The sequence below is a fragment of the Sorex fumeus genome, unplaced genomic scaffold (genome assembly GCF_029834395.1).
Source record: "Sorex fumeus unplaced genomic scaffold, SorFum_2.1 ptg000009l, whole genome shotgun sequence".
Lineage (NCBI taxonomy): Eukaryota > Metazoa > Chordata > Mammalia > Eulipotyphla > Soricidae > Sorex > Sorex fumeus.
In genome coordinates this window covers 21,798,396-21,818,545 of record NW_026606066.1, presented here as the reverse complement: position 1 = coordinate 21,818,545, position 20,150 = coordinate 21,798,396, and the positions used below count along the sequence as shown (strand labels likewise).

At 40.0% G+C, this 20,150-nt stretch overlaps 1 protein-coding gene across 1 annotated transcript in view; it reads right to left on the bottom strand.

Annotated features, from left to right (window-relative positions):
• The window catches only part of CERS6 (ceramide synthase 6), a 350,871-nt gene that overhangs the window by 67,309 nt on the left and 263,412 nt on the right, over positions 1-20,150 (bottom strand). Inside the window, exon 6 of the mRNA XM_056110252.1 lies at positions 16,354-16,446. Within this exon, the coding sequence (XP_055966227.1) occupies positions 16,354-16,446 (93 nt within the window). The remainder of the gene's footprint in view (positions 1-16,353; positions 16,447-20,150) is intronic.

Below are 20,150 nucleotides of genomic sequence, written 5' to 3'. Positions count from 1 at the left end.
AATCATCAGGGAGATGCAGATCAAAACAACAATGAGATATCATCTCACATCACAGAGACTTGCCCACATATGAAAGAACAAAAGCAACCAGTGTTGGCACAGATGTGGCGAGAAAGGGACCCTCCTTCACTGCTGGTGGGAATGCCGACTGGTTCAGCCCTTTTGGAATACAGTATCGACGATTTTCAAAAAATTAAAAATTGAGCTCCCATTAGACCCAGTAATACCACTCCTGGGAATATATCCAGGAGAGGCAAAAAAGTACAGTCGAATTGACATCTGCACTTCTATGTTTATTGCTGCACTGTTCACAATAGCCAAAATTTGAAAAACATCCGAGTTCCCTAGAACAGATGACTGGTTAAAGAAACTTTGGTACATCTACACAATGGAATACTATGCAGCTGTTCTAAAAGATGAAGTCATGAAATTTGCATACAAGTGGTTCTACATTGAAAGTACCATGCTAAGTGAAATAAGCCAGAAAGACATAGGAAGACTGCACTCATCTGGGGAGTCGAACACCCAAGAATAGTTGAGATAAGTACCAGGAGGTCTGCTCCATGGCTTGGATGCCGGCAGCACGTGCTGGGGGAAAAGGTAGCTCAGATAGAGAAGGGAACACCAAGTAAAGGATGTTTGGAGGACTCTCTCAGGATGTGAGATGCATGCTGAAAGTAGACTATAGACCCAACACGATGCCCACTCAATACCTCTACTGCAAACTACAATGCCCTAAAGGAAAGAGTGAGCTAAAGGGAATTCCCCACTACAGAGGCGGGGTTGGGTGGGGGGGGGATGAGTAGGGGGTGGGAGGGTTACTGGGATCATTGGTGATGAAGAATGGGCACTGCTGGAGGGATGGGTACTTGATCATTGTATAATTGAAACCCAAGCACAAATGTTTGGAAGTCTACAAGTGTGCCTCATGGTGTGCCTCACTAATTAAAAAAATAGCATTCATCCTTCATGCCCTACAGAGGTTACGAGTTGCCCCCCATGAGCGGCTCTCTGGCACGGCCATGGCTCCAGAGGCAAAAGCACTTAATCCTGAGCCCAGCAGCTTGCGGCAGAAAAGTGAATGGACTATGCGTTAAACTATGGCACCATGCCTGCCGGGGAGGGAAGGGGTGTTATTCCCTTCCGCCTTTCCCCCGCCACACCCCAGCAGCAAGGTGGCCACCGCCTCGAGCTTATTGGAAAGCCAGGTATGAGCCCGCAGTGATGGGGCAACTGCAGTCTCATGGGAAGTGGGGGTGGTACTGGCATGTTCTTCACGCCCTACCGATGTCATGAGTTGCCCCCCACGAGTGGCTTTCCGGCATGGCCATGGCTCCAGAGGCAAAAGGACTTAATCCAGAGCCTGGCAGCTTGTGGCAGAAAAGTGAATGAACTATGTGTTAAACTACGGTGCCATGCCTCCCTGGGAGGGAAGAGGTGTTGCTCCGTTCGGCCTCCCCCCTACCCCCCGCCGGCAGCAAGGTGGCTGCCGCCCCAGAGCTTATTGGAAAGCCAGGTATGAGCTGGTGGTGATGGTGCAGTCTCATGGGAAGGGGGGTACCAGGATCATCCTTCATGCCCTACCGAGGTCACAAATTGCCCCCAACGAGTGGCTCTTCGGCACGGCCATAAACCAGACGCACAGAAACCAATCTTGTAATTATCTGACTCTTTGCAGAAATACCTCCAGACTTACCTAGTAAAATATAAGAAATCCAAAATCACGTAGCCTCTATTGCGGCCGCGTGACATCATGTGGTTCTCATAACCAGCTATAGAAAACAAATGATTTTACAATGCCTTTTCAGCAATTCTGATTTTTTTGGGGGAAATTCTAAACAATAATGGTGCATCTTTTGTCAAAATAATGAATGTAATCAAAGTAGAGAGAGAGTTAAGTAGAAATCTTCTGCCTCACAGGCATTGGGAGGGGTGGGAGAAGGGGTATATTGGGGTTCTTGGTGGTGAAAAATGAGTACTGGTGAAGGGAAAGGTGTTTGATCATTGTATGACCGATACTTAATCTTGAAAGCTTTGTAACTTTTCCCACAGTGATTCAATAAATAAATATTAAAAATAGCATTAAAAATAAAATTAAAAAATAAAAATAAATAAAAGTAATTCCTGCTCAATTGAAAAAAATAAAGGCATTAGTATTTGTCTAAAATTTTTAAAACATAGTTTAAAATATTTTTCTTAGAAAGTAAAAAAAAATGAGACAAATATTGTCTGGCTTTAAAAGAATGAAGTTTAAGTTCATTCAGGGTGACTTATAGATATCAATTAATTCTGATTTTTCCCATTTTAGTAATTAGAAGAAAACAGCACATTTTTTTTATCAGCAGACAATGTGAAAAAGTTCACATAATGTATATAAATGTCAACCTGAAATTTCCTATACTTTATTCCAATATTAGATTTTTAATTGGTCTTGAATTCTGACCAAGAGAATTCAACATGTCATTGAAAAAAAGAAATTTCAAATAATGAAATTCATAAACTATATGAATTTCATAAACAATAATTTGAATTCATTTTCACTTCCATGTAGAGTTATGTGTTCCAGAGCAGTCATAATTATGGGAAATTTTGGAAAGGATAAAAAAATGTAACTACTTGGAAAATGTTTGTACAATTATAGAGTAAAATAGTTTTGGCAAGGATGATTCAAGTATCCTACAGTCAACCCATGACTAAAATCTCAATCACACTGAATCTAGAGACATATTTACTGCGACACTTTTTTCTAGTTGAGTATAAGCCTTGAATTCCCCTCTCCCCCTTGCCCAGCAAATCATATATTGAATTAAACATGCAGGTTTAGATCCTCAAGGGAAATAAATGTCACATGCAAACATCATTCTAAAAATAGCAAGGGTCGAAAAGAGTTAATTAGTTCAAGATTTTGAATTTACTACTGTTACTATTAAATGTTTAAGAACCATGCAGCCATGTAATAAATATATTTTCTATCATTCTCAAAATTGACAGACTAACAGTTCACCAGATATGCACATACAATTTTTTACTTTAGAACAGAGAAAGGCAAACAATGGCCTCTAGGACAAATCTGGCCCTATATTTGTTGTTATAGAGTTTTTCTGGAGCACATTACATTTATTTGTTTAATTATTATCTATGGCTGTGTTGTTACTACAGAGTTGTTACAGAGAATATAAGACCTGCACATTAAAAATATTTACTATCTGGTGTCGTAAAGTTTGATGATTCCTATCTTAAAGCCACACTAAAGAGACATATTAAAAGAAAGTGAGATGGGCTGGCTGGCACATAATTTCATGCCCAACCAATATCATCACACATTCAAAGAATATGAAAGTGATTTAACTTGTATAGCTAATATTATTATACTGATTGATACATAAAACATTAAATATTATCCTCAAAATCCAGACAAAGCATTGAAAAGTATTTTACAATCTCCATCAGAATTCTTATGATAAATTGTAAGTACCACTTCAAGATAACTTGGAAAAGACTTTCTTCACTAACTTATAAAACAAGATAAGTTTGTTGAGATGCAGTGATTACTTTCTCTGCTGCTAGAGGTGCCATTATTTTATAGTTTCTGAGAAAATAGATAAGTAAAATAAAGAAACCACTGTATAAGTATTTATCCGGTCTTCTGTGTAACATTTATGGTGCCATTTCAGGATTAAGATCTCATAATCTATTCTACTATGAAATATTATATTAATATCTAATCTTTGATTTTATTACTTCAGAAAGGATGCAATAAAATTTTATTTATACAATAGAAATAAGATAATGCCACTTATTCCTTTCCATTCTTCCCAGCCAAGGCACTGAACTTAAGTTCCAGCTCCCTGGACTGCTCCTTCATGCTTTCTTTTCCTCTCCCCGTCAAAAGCATACTGTCCAAATGCACTATGCTTTCCAAGGAGGTAAATATTTTACTTAGATACACATGCCCTGTCTTGGTCTTCTCGGACTTCTCTATCAATACGAGTCCCCTCAATTCCAAGTGCCTGCAAGTGGAGGCCTCTATTTGCACCTTTCAGTATTTGTTTAAATTAATCAACCAGTGACATTCATTTGTAGCAGTTTTGATACTAAAAGGGTCACTTCTGAGACGTTTAAAACACATGTGGTATAATCATCTTAAGTGAAAGACAGGAAAACAGAATTTTATTTATTTATTTATTTATTTATTTATTTGTTTTGGTAGTATCCCCAAGGACTACCAGCAGTGGAAAAAGTTGCTGACAAAAACAAAACAAACAAAAAAAAACCCATTTAGATCAAAACATTGAGAAGGATCAGCAGGGGGCAGGCTGTACTCAAGTAAAGTCAAAAGTACCCCAGGATTCAAAAGCCAAGGACTTCATAATTACTGCAGAGTCCTTCAGAGACCCCAAATGACAATAGATAAACAAGGACTCAATTTTGTATTTTAGATGGAAGATGGTACTTTGGATGGGAGATGGGCCACCGAAGTCAGGTGGCATGACAAACATTCAGAAGGGATTCAGAGGAACGTGTATTATCACGATTGGCTCTATCTCCTCCAAACTCCTCTCCCTTCAGCTAACTCAGTTCACCATCCACTTCAATAATATAACCTCACCAGAAGAATTCACTCCTCATGCTACTTCTTAGTCAAAGTGGTCTCTGGATCATGGCCACACCCAGTGGTGCTCAGGGATCAATCTTGATGCCTTTGATCATAAAGTGTTTTTCTGGGCAGGAATTCAATAGTTCAACCAATCCCTCCACCACTGTGACATTCTTTCCACCATTGTCTCCATTTTCACAACCATCCCTCAAGATTGTCCCCAATTGTAGGCCCAAAATAATTTATGTTATATTGCTTATTATCACTAAATGACTAATGGAATAATTTAAAAATAATTCAGTGAAAGAATCACTTATCACTTAACTTCCCGTTAGTCGTTGATTTGCTCGAGCGGGCGCCAGTAACGTCTCCATTTGTCCCTGTCACGTGCTAGTGTAGCCCAATGGCATCTGTTCGCTCTGGGAACATGAAGAGCCTCAAACCGATCGTTCATGATCTTGACGAAGAAGTCTGACCATCTGGTAGGTGGGCGGCCACGCGGTCTTTTGACATCCCGTGGAATCCAGTCGGTAACAGCTCTAGTCCAGCGGTCATCTTTAAATCTCATTACGTGACCAGCCCATCTGATTTTTGACACCTTGGCAAACGAGACAGTGTCCCTGATTCTTGATCGTTGACAGATGTCGGAACTCCGGATTCTTTCTCTCATTTGAGTGAAACGTGATATTCCAAGCATAGCTCTTTCTATTCTTCTTTGGGAGACCTGAATAGCATTCTCATCCTGTTTTCATAGGGTCCAGGTCTCTGAGGCATATGTTAATGCAGGAAGAACAGAGGAATCAAAGAGATGTGCCCGGAGCCGGAGGTTCTTCGTCCTCTTAGCTATTTCTTCGACGTTCTTGAAGGCGTTCCAAGTCGCTCTCTTCCTCCTGCGCAGCTCGGGTGCCAGGTCATTTCTCATGTTGACTTCTCGACCTAGGTACACATAGCTGTTGCATTCGGAGATGGTCATTCCGTTGAGAGCGAATGGGGCATCAGGAACGAGGCTGTTTCTCATAAACATTGTCTTCGTAAGATTCAGCTGTAGTCCTACCTTTCCACACTCACGGTCAAAGTTGGCCAGCATTTGTGCCACTTGGCTGATGTTTGGTGTTATTAAAACAATGTCATCAGCAAAGAGGAGGTGGTGTAATTGCCGATCATCTATCTTCACTCCCATTCCTTCCCATTCCAGTCGTCGCATGATGTTCTCGAGGGTGGCACTGAAGAGCCTGGCAAGCTATCCGTTGTGTATCCTATATGCCAAAACCAGTAACTACAACTGGTCTCGTTCAGTGAAAGAAAACTTGTGAAAATTGTTGTATCTCACCATAGGGACATAAGTCCTTGTCTGAGGGTTTACTAAGCTGTTGTTGCCAGTTGAACCTTCTGTGTGAATGTTTTTCTTAGTTGAGCTTAGTTGGCTTCTGTGTTACATTCCCATTTAATCTGATGTGCTCCTATTGGGATGTTAGTATTGCAGAGTATGGAGATGTTGCAGTGTTATAAATATGGCTAGGTGCTCCAGAAAATCCAGAATATTTAACTGGGCAGTGAGCTCACCTGGTGGCAGTGGTGGGAACATGGGTGTGGCTGTTGGGGCTTCTGGAAGTATGAGGAGGTGCTGGGGGGAGGGAAGTTGCAAGACTCCAAGAAGGCCCAGTGTTTTCAGCCCCCAAATCCCCAGTGTACCTGAAATTTTGGGCAGATTGCATCTCTGTGGAGCTCAGTCATGCAGCGTTGGGAGTCTGGCTGCATGGCTGCATGGCTGCATGGCTCCCAACACTGGCACAGCGGCAACTGTTGGGGTGTGAGTGTGGCTGCCAGGGCTAGGCCCAGCCCCCTCCTGATATCATCCTGGAGGTCTCAGCTAGTGACCAGTGTTTCTGATAATTTTTTTTTGTGGCTAGTTGATTTCTTTTGAGATTTAATTATGAGTTTCTGGAGAAGGGCCAATAGATAAGCTGACATGGAAGTGGCAGTGAAATGTGGGTGGAATGGAGATGTATTGGCTTTTCTTTTTGCCCAAGACACAGGTAAATATCTATCTTCCAATTTGCCTACTAATTGTCAAGATCCAAAGGATCTGCCAGTGTTACATGTTCTTAAAAACAGCCTCCTAAAGCAAGGACTGTGTGAACAACATTGACAAATAACCAAGGAAGAGAGATGCGACCAAATTCCAAAGTAAAAAAAATGTGAGATCTGAACCCAGCTCCAAGGAGAACTCAGGTTCTCAATATTATAGCAGGCTTCTCAGAAAAAAAAATTTTTTTTTCTGAAGAAAAATAACAGAGGAAGGAGGCAGCAAGGAGAAAATACTCAAAAACATCTGTAAGTTTAAAAAAACTAATATATAGATTAAGCTCATGGGTAGAAGACAGGAAGAGGCAGGAGATCAAGAGTAATGGTGCAACCCAAAAGGAAAGAGAGAACAAAAGGGAATGCCCTGCCACAGAGGCAGGGTGGGATGGGGGATGAGGGGGTCGCAGGGATACTGGGATTAGTGGTGGTGGAGAATGGGCACCGGTGGGGGGATGGGTACTCAATCATTGTATAACTGAAACCCAAGCACAAAAATTTGCAAGTCTACAACTGTACCTCATGGTGTTTCTCTAATAAAAATTAAAAAAAAAAGAGTAAAGGTGCAAGGATTAGATCTGAGTGGAAGGGTTGTCCCTCTTCAGGAGACCAAAGGGAAGGAAGAGCATGAGAACAGGTGAGATTATATGTATGAGAACAGAAATTCATGGAGATCCAGGTAAAATAAACTAGAGCTAGAGAAGGTGAGTTCCTTAAACAGCTAGAATGACTGGAGAAAGAATGTGTGGGCAAAGCTGAAGAACTAAACCTACATGAAAGTGGAGCCTTCCAAGGACCAGCAGCAGCTCTGTGGGACCTAGAGACTCTAGATTTGAAGACCCAGAGCTCTACTAAAAGCCTGAACGGGACCTGGGTGTGGGCCGTGGCCTCTGACATACAGCACCACATTGCACTAAAAGAACAAAGTCTTGGTCATTAACTCACTGCACCCTGGATGACTGAACATGGCTCTGTGAGCCGGTCAGGGCCTCAGCGCTCTGTCAGCTGACTGCGCTGGGAGACTCCCCAGAGCCTCTCCCTGGCAGGTGCCTGAGAATCTGACTGCCAGAGTAAGTAATTAGTAGAGGGATCCTGTGAATAAAATCCCCTAACACAACCCAATAAAACATAGCTCCTGTCCAAGCAATGCTGTTCTCTTCTCCCACAGGCATGCACAGAGAATTGGGCGGAGGTGTTTAGATCACGCACGGTGGAAGCTTATTAAAATAAACTGCACCATTCTCTCATCTCATTTTCTAAAGACACTGTAGAAAGAGAGAAAAAAAAAGCAGGAGACAGAGGCTTCAATTTGGGGACTTGGGGTTGGAGGAAATGTAGGCAGACGATTGCTGTTCTCGCAAGTGGAATGCTGAGCACTGCAGCTCTGAGAAGGAGCAGCCCGTCAGCGACTGAAAGGAAGCAGCACCACTGAGATGACAGAGAGGATCTTTTAAGCAACAAAACAAAACAAAACAAAAAAAAAACCAAAAGCAAAAAAAACAAAAACCAGGAAGAGCTGGCACAATCTTAGACTGGCTTAACCTTGAAGCAGTATTTTAAGGGACGACTTAAAACTATCAGGAGCTGGAAAGACAACACAGAGGTTAAGGCACTAGTTTGTAAGCAGCCAGCTCTAGTTTGAACCCGAGCATCTCTGTGCATATAATCCCTTGAGTTCTTCCAGGGTGATCGAGTTGGGCACAGAGTCATGGGTAAGCCCTGAGCACAGCCAGGTGTGCTCCCCTCTGCCCTCACCTCCCCATCAAAAAAATCTAGAATTATTCTCATTTATTTCTTAGGACACATATTCTTAAATTTGAGGACATCAAAGCTATTTGCTTCTGTGGATTATTTCTACTAGCACTTACCACATTAGACATCACAAATTAAAAAAAAATTAGACATGTAAAACATTAATTTATTTTAAATTGGGCCTCTCAATTTACATTTTTATGAAAAATAGATTTTCCAAAATTAAAAGATGTAGTGACAAGAGTGTCACTGTTTGACATTAGTGCAGATATCTTGATGTCTACCTTAAGAGGACTGGATTTTCCTAATAGACATTCAATCTGTTGCTGTATATTATTTTTACTGAAGTCTGTGAAGGGAATCCAGTATAATATTGTTGCAGAAAGAAGTTGTCTTAAGAGTTTTTTCAGCTAGCTAAGGGTATTTTATTTGATTCTATACCAATCCTAGGTGAGTGGAATAGTCTTAAAGGTTAGCTGCATTATAGAATCTATAACCCTGTCATTAAACTTTTCTTATTTTTCTATGTTAAAATTCCTTGGTTTGGCTTGACCAAATAGATATTTCACTCATGGATGACTATGGTACATCATGCACCGGTTACTAGGGTAAATGGTTTACTGAGTTTGAAACACTTGTTCTACTATACTTTTTTTTAAATTTACTTTTGTATATATCACTGTTCAATCTTACCATTATAAGTCTTCAAGTTTAGAACTGGTATTGAGCTCTAGATATTGTGAATAGTGCTACAATGAACATAGGAATGCAGAGGGCATTTCTGCAGTGTGATTTTGGGCCCCCAGGGAATATTTCCAGATGTGGTATTTTGTGGCTTTCATGGAAGTTCAATTTCTAGGGATTTTTTTTTTGAGGAATGCCTATATTGTTTTCCAAAAAGGCTGAGCCAGTCAGTATTCCCACCAACAAAGAATGAGAGTCCTTTTTTCCCTATATCTGCGACAACACTGGTTGTTCTGCACAGTTATACTCTCTGTGATGTGAGATTGTATACAATAAATGCTATGCAGCCACTAGGAAAAATGAAGTCATGAAATTTGCTTATAAATAGATGGACATGGGAGAGTATCATGTTGAGAAAAATGAGTCAAAAGGAGATGGACAGACAATGATTGTACTGATTTGTGTGATATAAAAAACATAGTATGAGACTAACACCCTAGGAAAATAGAAACAAGGGACAGGAGGGCTGGTCCATGGTTGGAAGCTTGCCACAAGCTTGCCACAAGTTGTGGGGAGAGTGACTAGGATAGAGAAGGGACCACTATGACATGACCACGATGACAATGAAGTTGGAAATAATCACTGTGGTCAAGAACAAAGTGCTGAAAGTAGGTGATGGTTATATATGATAACCTTTCAGTACCTGAATTGCAAATCATAATGCCCTAAAAGGGAAGAGAGAGAGAGAGAGAGAGAGAGAGAGAGAGAGAGAGAGAGAGAGAGAGAGAGAGAGAGAGAGAAGTTGTCTCTTATAGAGAGAAAGGCTGGGGGTGGGGATGGTGGGAAGGAAACTGGGGACATTGGTTGGTGGTGGGAAATGTACACTGGTGGAGGGTGTTGTAATATTGTATGACTGAAAACCAACCATGGACAACTTTGTTTTTCATGTTGTATCTCTTTGACTCTCAACAGTGGATCTCATGTTGATTCACTAAAAAATAATAGAATAATAAAATAAAATTTAATAATTTAAAAATAAAATGCCAGGAAAGTTATGAAAAAAAGAGAAAGAAATATTATTGTGTTCTGGCTGGTAGTCACAGTGTTTTTTTTTTTAATAGACTTTCTCCTCTATAACCTGAATTTTTCATCTTCTTTGACTCCCCCCCCCCCCCCCAGGAGCCATACCTAGTAGCTCTGGGCAGGGTAGGCGGTGAGATTGAAGTCAGACCTCCAGCATGCCAGGCATGTGCTCTACCATCTGAGTTACCTCCCCACTCACTTAAAAACTGGCGTTTTACTACTGATAACAAATATTGTCAAGTATCTTCTTGAGAGCCTCACTTTGTACATTTCCAAGGATGTATCTACCAGATACACAAGAGAGAATAACCAGTTTCTCTCAGCCTTTCTTCAAGAGACTTCGAGAGAGTTATTTACATTGTAAACTGAACTAGCTAATCGCATGCAATTTTTCTTGAGATATAATACACCATTGAAAGAGGTTTTTCTTTTTTTTGCTTTTTGGGTCACACCCAGTGATGCACAGGGGTTATTCCTGGCTCTGCACTCAGGAACTACTCCTGGCAATGCTCAGGGAACCATATGGTATGCCGGGAACCAAACCCGGGTCAGCAGCATGCAAGGCAAATGCCCTACCCACTATCCTATTGCTCCAGCCCCTGAAAGGGTTTTTTGATGGCTATTTCTTTCTCTGTTTATATGTTTGTTTTGGCGTCACATCTAGGAGTGCTCAGGGCTTACCTCCTGGCTCTGCCTAGGGATCACTCCTAGCAGTGACTGGGGGACCAGATGGGGTTCTGGGATTCAAACCCAGTATGGCCATATGCAATGCCTGCATTATGGATACTTCTTTGATCATACATATAAATCTATATAGTATATATGTTTTTTTGGGGGGAGCAGGGTCCCAAGCAGTGCTCAGGAGGCTGGAGGCCAACAGGAAGTGCCTGGAGGCTTCCTATACACGGTGATTTTCGAGGGGCAATGTGGTGCTGTTAACCAAATCTGGGTCAGGTACATGTTAGGCACTGTACTAGATGTACAGTACCACTGTACTATCTCCCAGTCCTCCCTCAAATACTTTTAAAATGTCCTCACCCATATATTCTCAAAAAAAAAGACTTAATGAAATTTCTGACTTCATTAAGAGTATGCTCATGTGATATTTTTTCCCCATAGCAAGAAATGCTCTATTCTTTCCCCCTAAAGAATAGAGTGAACACTAGCATACTTTAGTACGACTGCCAGCAATTTTGCCCACTATAATTTTGAACAATTAGTGTGAATTTCTGTGTAGTAAGGAAGGCAAATGGTATCTAAGTCTTATTATGAAAATAGTTTTGATCCTGTAGATCTTCTGAAGAGGTCCAAGGAGTCTGCAGATCACTCTATGAGAATGCTGTAGCACTGTCCTCCTGTTGTTCATCAATTTGCTCAAGCCGGCACTAGTAACATTATTTTTTTTTGTCATACTGAACATACCACAGGGGAGCTTGCTAGGCTAGAGTATCTCGGGAAGGATACTCTCGGTAGCTGATCTAGACAAAATTCACTGTCACTGTCACTGTCCTCCTGTTGTTCATCGATTTGCTCCAGCAGGCCCAGTAACATTGTGAGACTTGTTGTTTACTGTGTTTGGAATATTGAATACACCACGGGGAGATTGCCAGGCTCTGCCATGCGGGCGAGATACTCTTGGTAGCTTGCCGGGCTCTCCGAGAGGGGTGGAGGAATCGAACGCAGGTCGGCCAGGTTGGCTGCATGCAAGGCAAACACCCTACTCGCTGTGCTATCGATCCAGCCCCTAGACAAAATTATTTATAAATAATATTCTAAGAAATTATAATAATGTCATTAATAATAGCTGTACCAATCAAAATAACATAGATTATGTGGTAATAACAATAACTGTATGGCGATAACAATAACCCTTAAAGTGGTTTAAACAATAATTATTTCTATTAACCACATGGTACCATATGAAGATGGACAACTCAGTTTAACAGATTCTGCATTAATGACTACCAAAACAGCACTTATTGAGCAGTTATGTGCCAGGCACTCCTCTAAAAGGAAGCATTAATGATTTATGCTCAGGACTCTCCTACTCTTTGGATCAGAAAACCAAGGAATAGAAAGGTAAAGTAGCTTGTTCAAGCTCAGAGAGTTCAATGTCTGTCCTTTTAGCATTCAGCCACATTGCCTCTGTTCTCCATAGTCTAGAAGGAAAATATAAAATAATAATTTTTTAAAAGCCATGAGTCTAAAGATTTATTCTTATAAAGGTCTTTTTTCTTTTAAACTTCTCTTTTGTCTATGAATTGTGATGATAGTGTTTAAAACTTTTTAAACTAAGAAAAATATAAAAGTCAGCAACATTTAGTTCCTCTAATTATCTCTTTTAGTTTTGACTGGTCCCAAATAAAAAAAAATTGTGATCACACTTTTGGGATCTGTTTTCTTAGTACATCATTCTGATGCATCCACATACTGGTCATCATGTGCTAGGTACCACACTTAGGTCTGTTTTATCAAAGCACTGTAGTTAGTGTTTCATGAACATTATTTCATTGTATTCGACATTATACTACTTCTTTGTAAGATCTTTCTTCTACCCAAAAATGAACTGAAACAGGAAAGATCTGGAGATTTACAGGTTCCCAGGCAGCCAGAGCATTGCTGGCATGGGCACCAGTCTGTCCCACCAAAGCACCAAGAGCAAACCAGCCCATCAATATGATTTCTGCTAACCTTAATGAGAATACCTCTCTGGTTTCTAATGAGATGTAACATTTATCTCAGGTAGAAGGCTAAATGAACTGATTTCACCAGCAGGGCCCTGGAACCTGGCCACAGATGATTTCCTGGGAAGGACTTTGACCAGGCGCAGACTTACTGGCCCAGAGCTCAGTCCTTCAGGCCAAACAGCAGTTAAAAGAAACACAGTGCTTAGACGCAAGCAAGCTGTTCTGGGCTCCAAAGCAGTAACTGTTAATGGGTTCTTTTGGAAAATTTAGACAAGAAAAATGTTTGTTGTGATGCCACAGGCCAGAATTTCAGTAATTTAAATGTTGTGTTCTATGTTGCAAACCATGAACATACCTGTTTCAATAAAATATCTTGACAATTTATTGCCACAATTGGAAGAAAAAAATTTCAATGAAGGAAGGAAAAAATCCTGCAAATGGTTCACATATTGTGATAGCATATAACAATTATTTAAATTCTAAGGCCATAATATCAAATGACAAGATCTTGTCTAGAGCCATTCTTCTAGGAAGATAAACCATGTGTTTAACCATTGACTAAATAAATACCAACTCTGGAAATGAACGCAAGAGGCTGTCACCAATGAAGCAAATGTTTTTTCTCTTATTTTTAAACTTCAGATTCTGTTGTTTGGGGGGTAATGCCAGGAATTGAACAACAGCTGCACATAAGCAAAGCAAATGTTCTGCTACCTAGCTACATCCATATCACAAAGATCTAAGGACACCATCATTAGGCCATTTTTATTCCTCCTCTCCCTTGATCCCCCATTCTCCCTGCCCTGCTCCATCTATTTTTCTCTTAATAGTATCATGGATTGAACCCAGGGACTAACTCATGCAAGGCATAGTCTCTACTGCTAAGCTATATCCTGGGCCTCTCCAGATTCTATTTCGAGACAGAGCAAATAAAAAATAAATGTCAATACCATGCACCTTTGAAGGAAAGCATTTGTGACAATGAAAGTCATTTTTAGATTGACTTGAATGCCTTAAGTCACAAAAAATGATTTTTAAACCTTATTTAAGGTATGGGTTTTAACAGTTGCAGGCATGCATTCAGATCCAATATTTATAAATCCTGGTTTATATTTTTGGAAGATGACTGCTGAAGAGCACTGCCACTTAAGAACAAAAGAAATGTTTTTATGAACTTTCTATGCAATATCCTCTGAATGGTTTTTAGAAGCCAATTTCCATACTGCTGTCAATGTGTGTCTTCAAATATCTCTAGTCCATAATTAGGAAGGAAGCAGGCTGCTTACAGGGCTCAGATAATAGCTGCAGTGAAGAAGCTGGAGAGTGTATCTGGCAGCTGGCACCTACCATAAGTCCTTACTGATGGCTAGAACAGCAGATTCTCTGCTTGGCAGAGCAGAGAGGAGGGAGTCACCAAACACCAGTCAGTGACAGTCAGCAAGATGCAAAGGAGAAAAGGAAGGGCTTGGCTCTCCAGTGAAAGACAGCAAGAGAGGAAAGGACCGGCTTTATAAAATCTGTGCGGACTCAGTTGTGGGGATATATGGAAGAGAAAAAAAAGAGTATGAGACTAATACCAAAGGACATAGAAACAAGGGCCAGGACAAATGGTCCATGGTTAGAAGCCTGCCTCAAGGGTTGGGGGAGAGAGCAGCTGGGATAGAGAAGGGACCATTATGACAATGATTATAGAAGAGATTGACTGAGACTGGATCATGAAAACTTTGTGACTGCTTCCCATGGTGAAAAATATTAATTAATTGATTAATTTTAAAAAATCTGTGCTGAGTAATGAACATGTCTGATGATGTCTAAATTCTCATTTTGTGCAAAATATAAAAATGCCAACTGCACCAAAAATGTACAAATGTACTTTGACCAACCATGAAGGAAGTAGGGTGTGGATATATAACTCTGGAGTTTAAAAGGGAGAAATAAATACTTCAGTTTATGAGAATTGTACAGATCAATTCCTTCAACCTCAACCCTTTATATGAAATATTTTTTACATGAATACAAGATAAGATAAAACCATACAAAATTATATATTTTATTTTTAAAAATAATATGTTAATGATAACTACTAAGGAAATTGTCACCTGGTTTTAAACAATGAAAATCTGGGGCCAGGAAGATAACAGTTTTAAGGGCACTTCCCTTGCATGCAACCAAACGGGTTTTAATTCCCAGCACCACACATGGTCCCTGAGCACTGCCAGAAATAACTTAGTACAGAACCAGAAGTAAGCTCTGTGCATACTGGTTACTATTCTCAATAGTAACCAACCCCAACCCTATTCTCCTCCCACCCCAACTCCCATACCCCAGAGAAACAATAAATATCTATGAGCCCATTTGGCTTACTGAAAAGACTACTACTGAAGAAAGCAAAAGTTCAAGTAAGTGGAAAATGCTTGATGATTTTGGATACAGGCTTCTTGGAGCAAAAGTCAGCTAGTCTTACTTTTATTAGACTTCTTTTATTCCACATAGCACCCCTAACTCTCACTAACCAAAAAGAGGAGTCAATAAAATAGCCAGTAGCTAGAAGCAGCATATTCTCCCTAATGTCACTAGCACGGCAAGGCAAGACAAAACAAGACTATCTAATCTTACTTGTCTAATCAAAGAGTGAATTATAGGAGTTGCTTGGTAAGCCTGAACTCTAAATTTGTTCCCATACTGCAATGTCTTGAAAATTTACATGAATCCACTGCATAACAATTCTCCTATGTACAAGACAGGAATATTCAAACTTTTCTCTTTGTTGTAATTTTTGTGTGTTCTACCTGTGAAAATAGTGCTCCTCAAAGGAAAATAAAATGTGTTTTATTTAGCCCTATATAAAAGGGATTTTCCAACACCATAAGATGGATGAATCTCAGGACATTATGCTAGATGAAATAAAACCATCACAAAAGACAAATGTGTTATGATTCCTCTAACATGAAGGACCTAAAGTAGAGTAGCTCATAGAATCAGAAATTAGAATGGGCTGAAGTAGAGAGAAGGGATGGAAACCAGAACACATTTTAAAAAGAATGCTGCATTTTATAAGCTATTTGGTGCTTGATAACCCCTTTAATTGGTGGTGAGGGGTGGATCATTTTGTAGGGTGAGAACACAGAGATTTTACTCCCTCCCAAGAGCTACAAATAAAATTGTACTTCTTTAATTAGGAGAACAGAGGGCCTTATGAATCATACAGAGAGAAAATCACTGCTGTCAGAATTCAGTACATTTTATTTCATGGAGAAGATAAAACTAGATTTGTTGGAATAAAGAAGAGACAATGGGAATACAATACAAAACAGCAAAACAAAAATGGAGGATTTTTGCAATAATGCAGATAGTAGCACTGACCCTGCTGGGGAAAGAGAGGTGAGAGTCTTTGAGACTCTTCAGCCATCTGCCAAAGGTCATTTAGGGCATGTGTCTGTGAGCACCTTACCACACAAATGCTCTTACCTTTCTTTTGATATCAATGAACTGGGAAAACATCAAAGACCAATAAAATGACAGCTCCAGGATATAATAGTAATGAAGGTCAGCGGTGAGTGGCTGCAGATTGAAGAAAAGCAGGGCAGACTGTTAGTGAAGAGGAAACTCAATTTGTGTTCCAAACATCTCAAGTTCAGTGCAGAAGAGTAACAAGATTTTATACCACCACATGTTTCTGTCCAGTCTGGAGGAGAGGAAGACATGAAGGATGTCTCCAATCTACAGCTTGTTGGCATTACTTTCGCTTCATCTCCAACCAACACAGCATCTATCAGTGTGAACATCTGGTAGCTAATTCACATTTCAGTTTAACAATAGCATTTATGGCTCTTTGGCATGGGTATCTGCAAGGTTCATTAGTCAACTTGAACAATGTTCTCACACACACAAATTATCCTGAACAATGGCTGGAGCAATAGCACAGTGGTAGGGCATATGCCTTGCACGCAGACAGCCCAGTCGAGCCAGGTTAGATTCCTCTGCCCCTTTTCGGAGAGCCTGCAAGCTATCGAGAGTATCTTGCCCATGCGGTGAAGCCTGGCAAGCTACCTGTGACGTATTTAACATGCCAAACAAGGTAACAACAAGTATCAAAAAAAATGGAGACATTACTGGGCCCGCTCGAGCAAATAGATTAACAACAGGAGGACAGTGTTTTGTTTTTTTTTTAACAATGATTGAGAGATTTCACAGTACAGGGATAAGATGATAAAAACTGGGGTACCTGGTGAGTCTCTGAGGCACAGTTTCAAGTTCTGCATAAATCAAAGGTTTCTTTTTGCTACTAGAAAATGCTCAAAAAATTGCACAGAACAAAAAGGAAAATTAAGAAGTATTAATGGAAGGATAAGAAGGACAAGAAAGCTGCCAAGAGATTCCAAGGCTAAGCACCTTGCCAGGAAATCTGAGATCATGTCCCAGCTCCACAGTTTAGTTGGTATAAAATTTGAGTCTTAATAAGTAAATTAGTTACTTATTAGAAACTGGAAGTGATATCTGCTCTGTCTGCCTCAGAGGTACGGAAATTGGGAGACTCATATAGGCAATAAAAGCCAGGAATATTTATCCTGTATGTTAATCCACTGAAGCAAAAACAGGTTCTAGAGATGATTTTCAGTGGGTTGTTTTTAATTTTGTATTGGACTATAATGAACTGTGTTGCTTTATCAGAATGAATGAAAAGACCTCTGAAATATATCATACAGACTTATCCACACTGCTCTGATCAAGGTAATAATACACATAGTAAACAGAAATGTTAATGTAAATGTTCAGTATAAAAAAGCAGCCCAACAAATGACCTTCACAAGAAACTGGCATTCACTGAACTGTGCACTCTACCAGCTTTGTGTGTCAAGGGAGACAATCATCTCACACTGAATTTTAGCAACTAAACACATAAGGGAATGAACCTAAGTTCTCACTGATGATGAGTATCAATATATTTCTCAAACTCAGCATCACCTTGGAAAGAATATATTTCCACTAAATTGTCCTAAATTTGAAAGCATGGGCTGGGGATATGACTTAAGTGGAGAGAGGCTCTGGGTTCAGTCCCCAGGACCATATGCTCCACTTCTCGCCACTACTGGGCACAGACCTAATGGCAGTGAGCACTCCTGGGAGTGGTGCCACACTAAAACTTGAGGGCATAGTACAATGAAGCCTAGAAAACAAGGTGTGATCTCAAGATCGCTAGGAACAAGGTTAATTTTCAGTTTTAATGAGATTTGTTTACTCCCCACACCTGGAAAAATGCCAAGGAGGATGAGTGAGCGAACATCTGGTAACCACAGAGCTCATAAGAAGTCGTTGTAAACAAACAACTTCCACACTGTGGCATGCTTAGCTGTTAACAAAGCTTACAACCTGCTAACTCTTTGACTCCTTTAAAACGGCTATAAAATTAGCAATCTCAATTTCCAGGCTGCCTTGATGATAGGAAATTTCTGTCAGTTAATTCCCAGATTTGAGTTAGAAAGGTTCCAGAGGGCTTCTCATTTACAATTTATGCTCTTTTATGACAAACTACTCATGGCCCAACTAAGAAGAATATTACTTTCATTACTTTAAACTTACAATACACACATGCACATATAACCATACAATAAATCACAAACATACCCTGTAACAGTATCAGAAGGTCGTTTTATAACTGAAGTTGACCATTAACTATTATTTTATCTAAAAGTCTAGTCATTTAATACATTTATTTAATATTTAATCCGAATAACTTAACAAGTGTATTTTATGAGTATTCCCCAACATTGATTCTTTCTCTTGGGGTGTGGTCATCCAAGCTCGGAAGATCTAGGAGCCACTACCAGCAGTACTTAGATAGCTGTGCATACCAGATTGTCCAATGGTCAGGTTAATGATGTGGTACTACTCTGGCCCAGCAGGACTGGGGTGGGGTTGTGGGAACACTAAGATCTAACCCAGCAGTGCTCGGGGGTCACAGTGCTAGTCCTAGTGCTGCTATGGAAGGGGAATATGTGGTGCTGGGGATCAAATGCAGAGCTGAGCACTTGCTCCAGTCCTGTAACTTCTCTCCCCATCTTTAAGTGCTCAAGTGCCTCAAGTGCTGGGGAAGAGGGAGTTGGGATACAGAAGGGACCACTATGACAATGATGGTTGGAAGCGATCACTCATGTGCTGAAAGTGGGTGAAAAAACAAACATGATGGCCTCTCAGTATCTGTGAAAAGTTCTTGCCGTAGAGGCAGGCTCAGGGGGTGTGGCAGGAGAGATACTGGGGACATTGGTGGTGGGAAATGTACACTGGTGGAGGGATGGGTATTGGACATTGTAAGACTGAAAACCAATCATTGAAAGCTTTGTAACTGTGTTTCTCACAGTGATTCAATAAAAACATATTTTTAAGTATATTTTGTTTTAAAAAAATAAAAATAAAAGTGTTCTAATTAAAGCTTGAAATCGACCCTGAACTGCAATCTGTATCTTTATGTACATACAAATGCTCAAGAAAATATCTTATTAGCTGAAGAGATAATACAGTGGATAGGGCATTTACTTTGCATGGGATTGACTTGGGTTCTATACCTGGCATTGCATATGGTCACCTAAGCACTACTAAAGAGTAATCCCTGAGCACAGAGCCAGGAGAAAGCCCTGAGAATTGCCAGATGTGATCCCAAAACAACAACAAAAATTATAAACCAAACAAACATTAAAAGAAAACTTATTTTTTAAATTATAATGTGAAGTTTATTAAAGATGACCCCATTCTCATTAGAGACAAAAAATGGTCCGAGATTTTGAGGGTCATATGTAGACTTATTTTTGATAAGTAATGTCTTAACCATATATGGTGCCAGGGATTGAACCTGTTCAATTTTGACGTGTTTAGAGACTGTTTCTAAGTGACAAAGAGAACAAAATTCAGCTGCAAGCATGCCAGAGTCTTACAAGAGCAGTAATATCACTCTAGCACAAGGCATCTCTGTATAACGGTCTAAACTTCTTTTTCAATATACAGTCTGAAACTTTACATATGACACCTTCCCTTCTATTCTAATGACATGTTCTATTTTTAAATAATAACTACCTAGCAGATCCACTGATCCTCGAATGTGATATATCTATAATTCTCTCTATGAAACAGTCTGCAACTACATTTTGGGCCAGTGCCCTATAACTAATTTTCTCAGAAATAAGCAATTTCTCAGCAGTAGTTGCAGACATGAGTTATTTCAGACTACATTATAGTTATAGAGAATTGTGGGCATTATATCCTGTATGGCA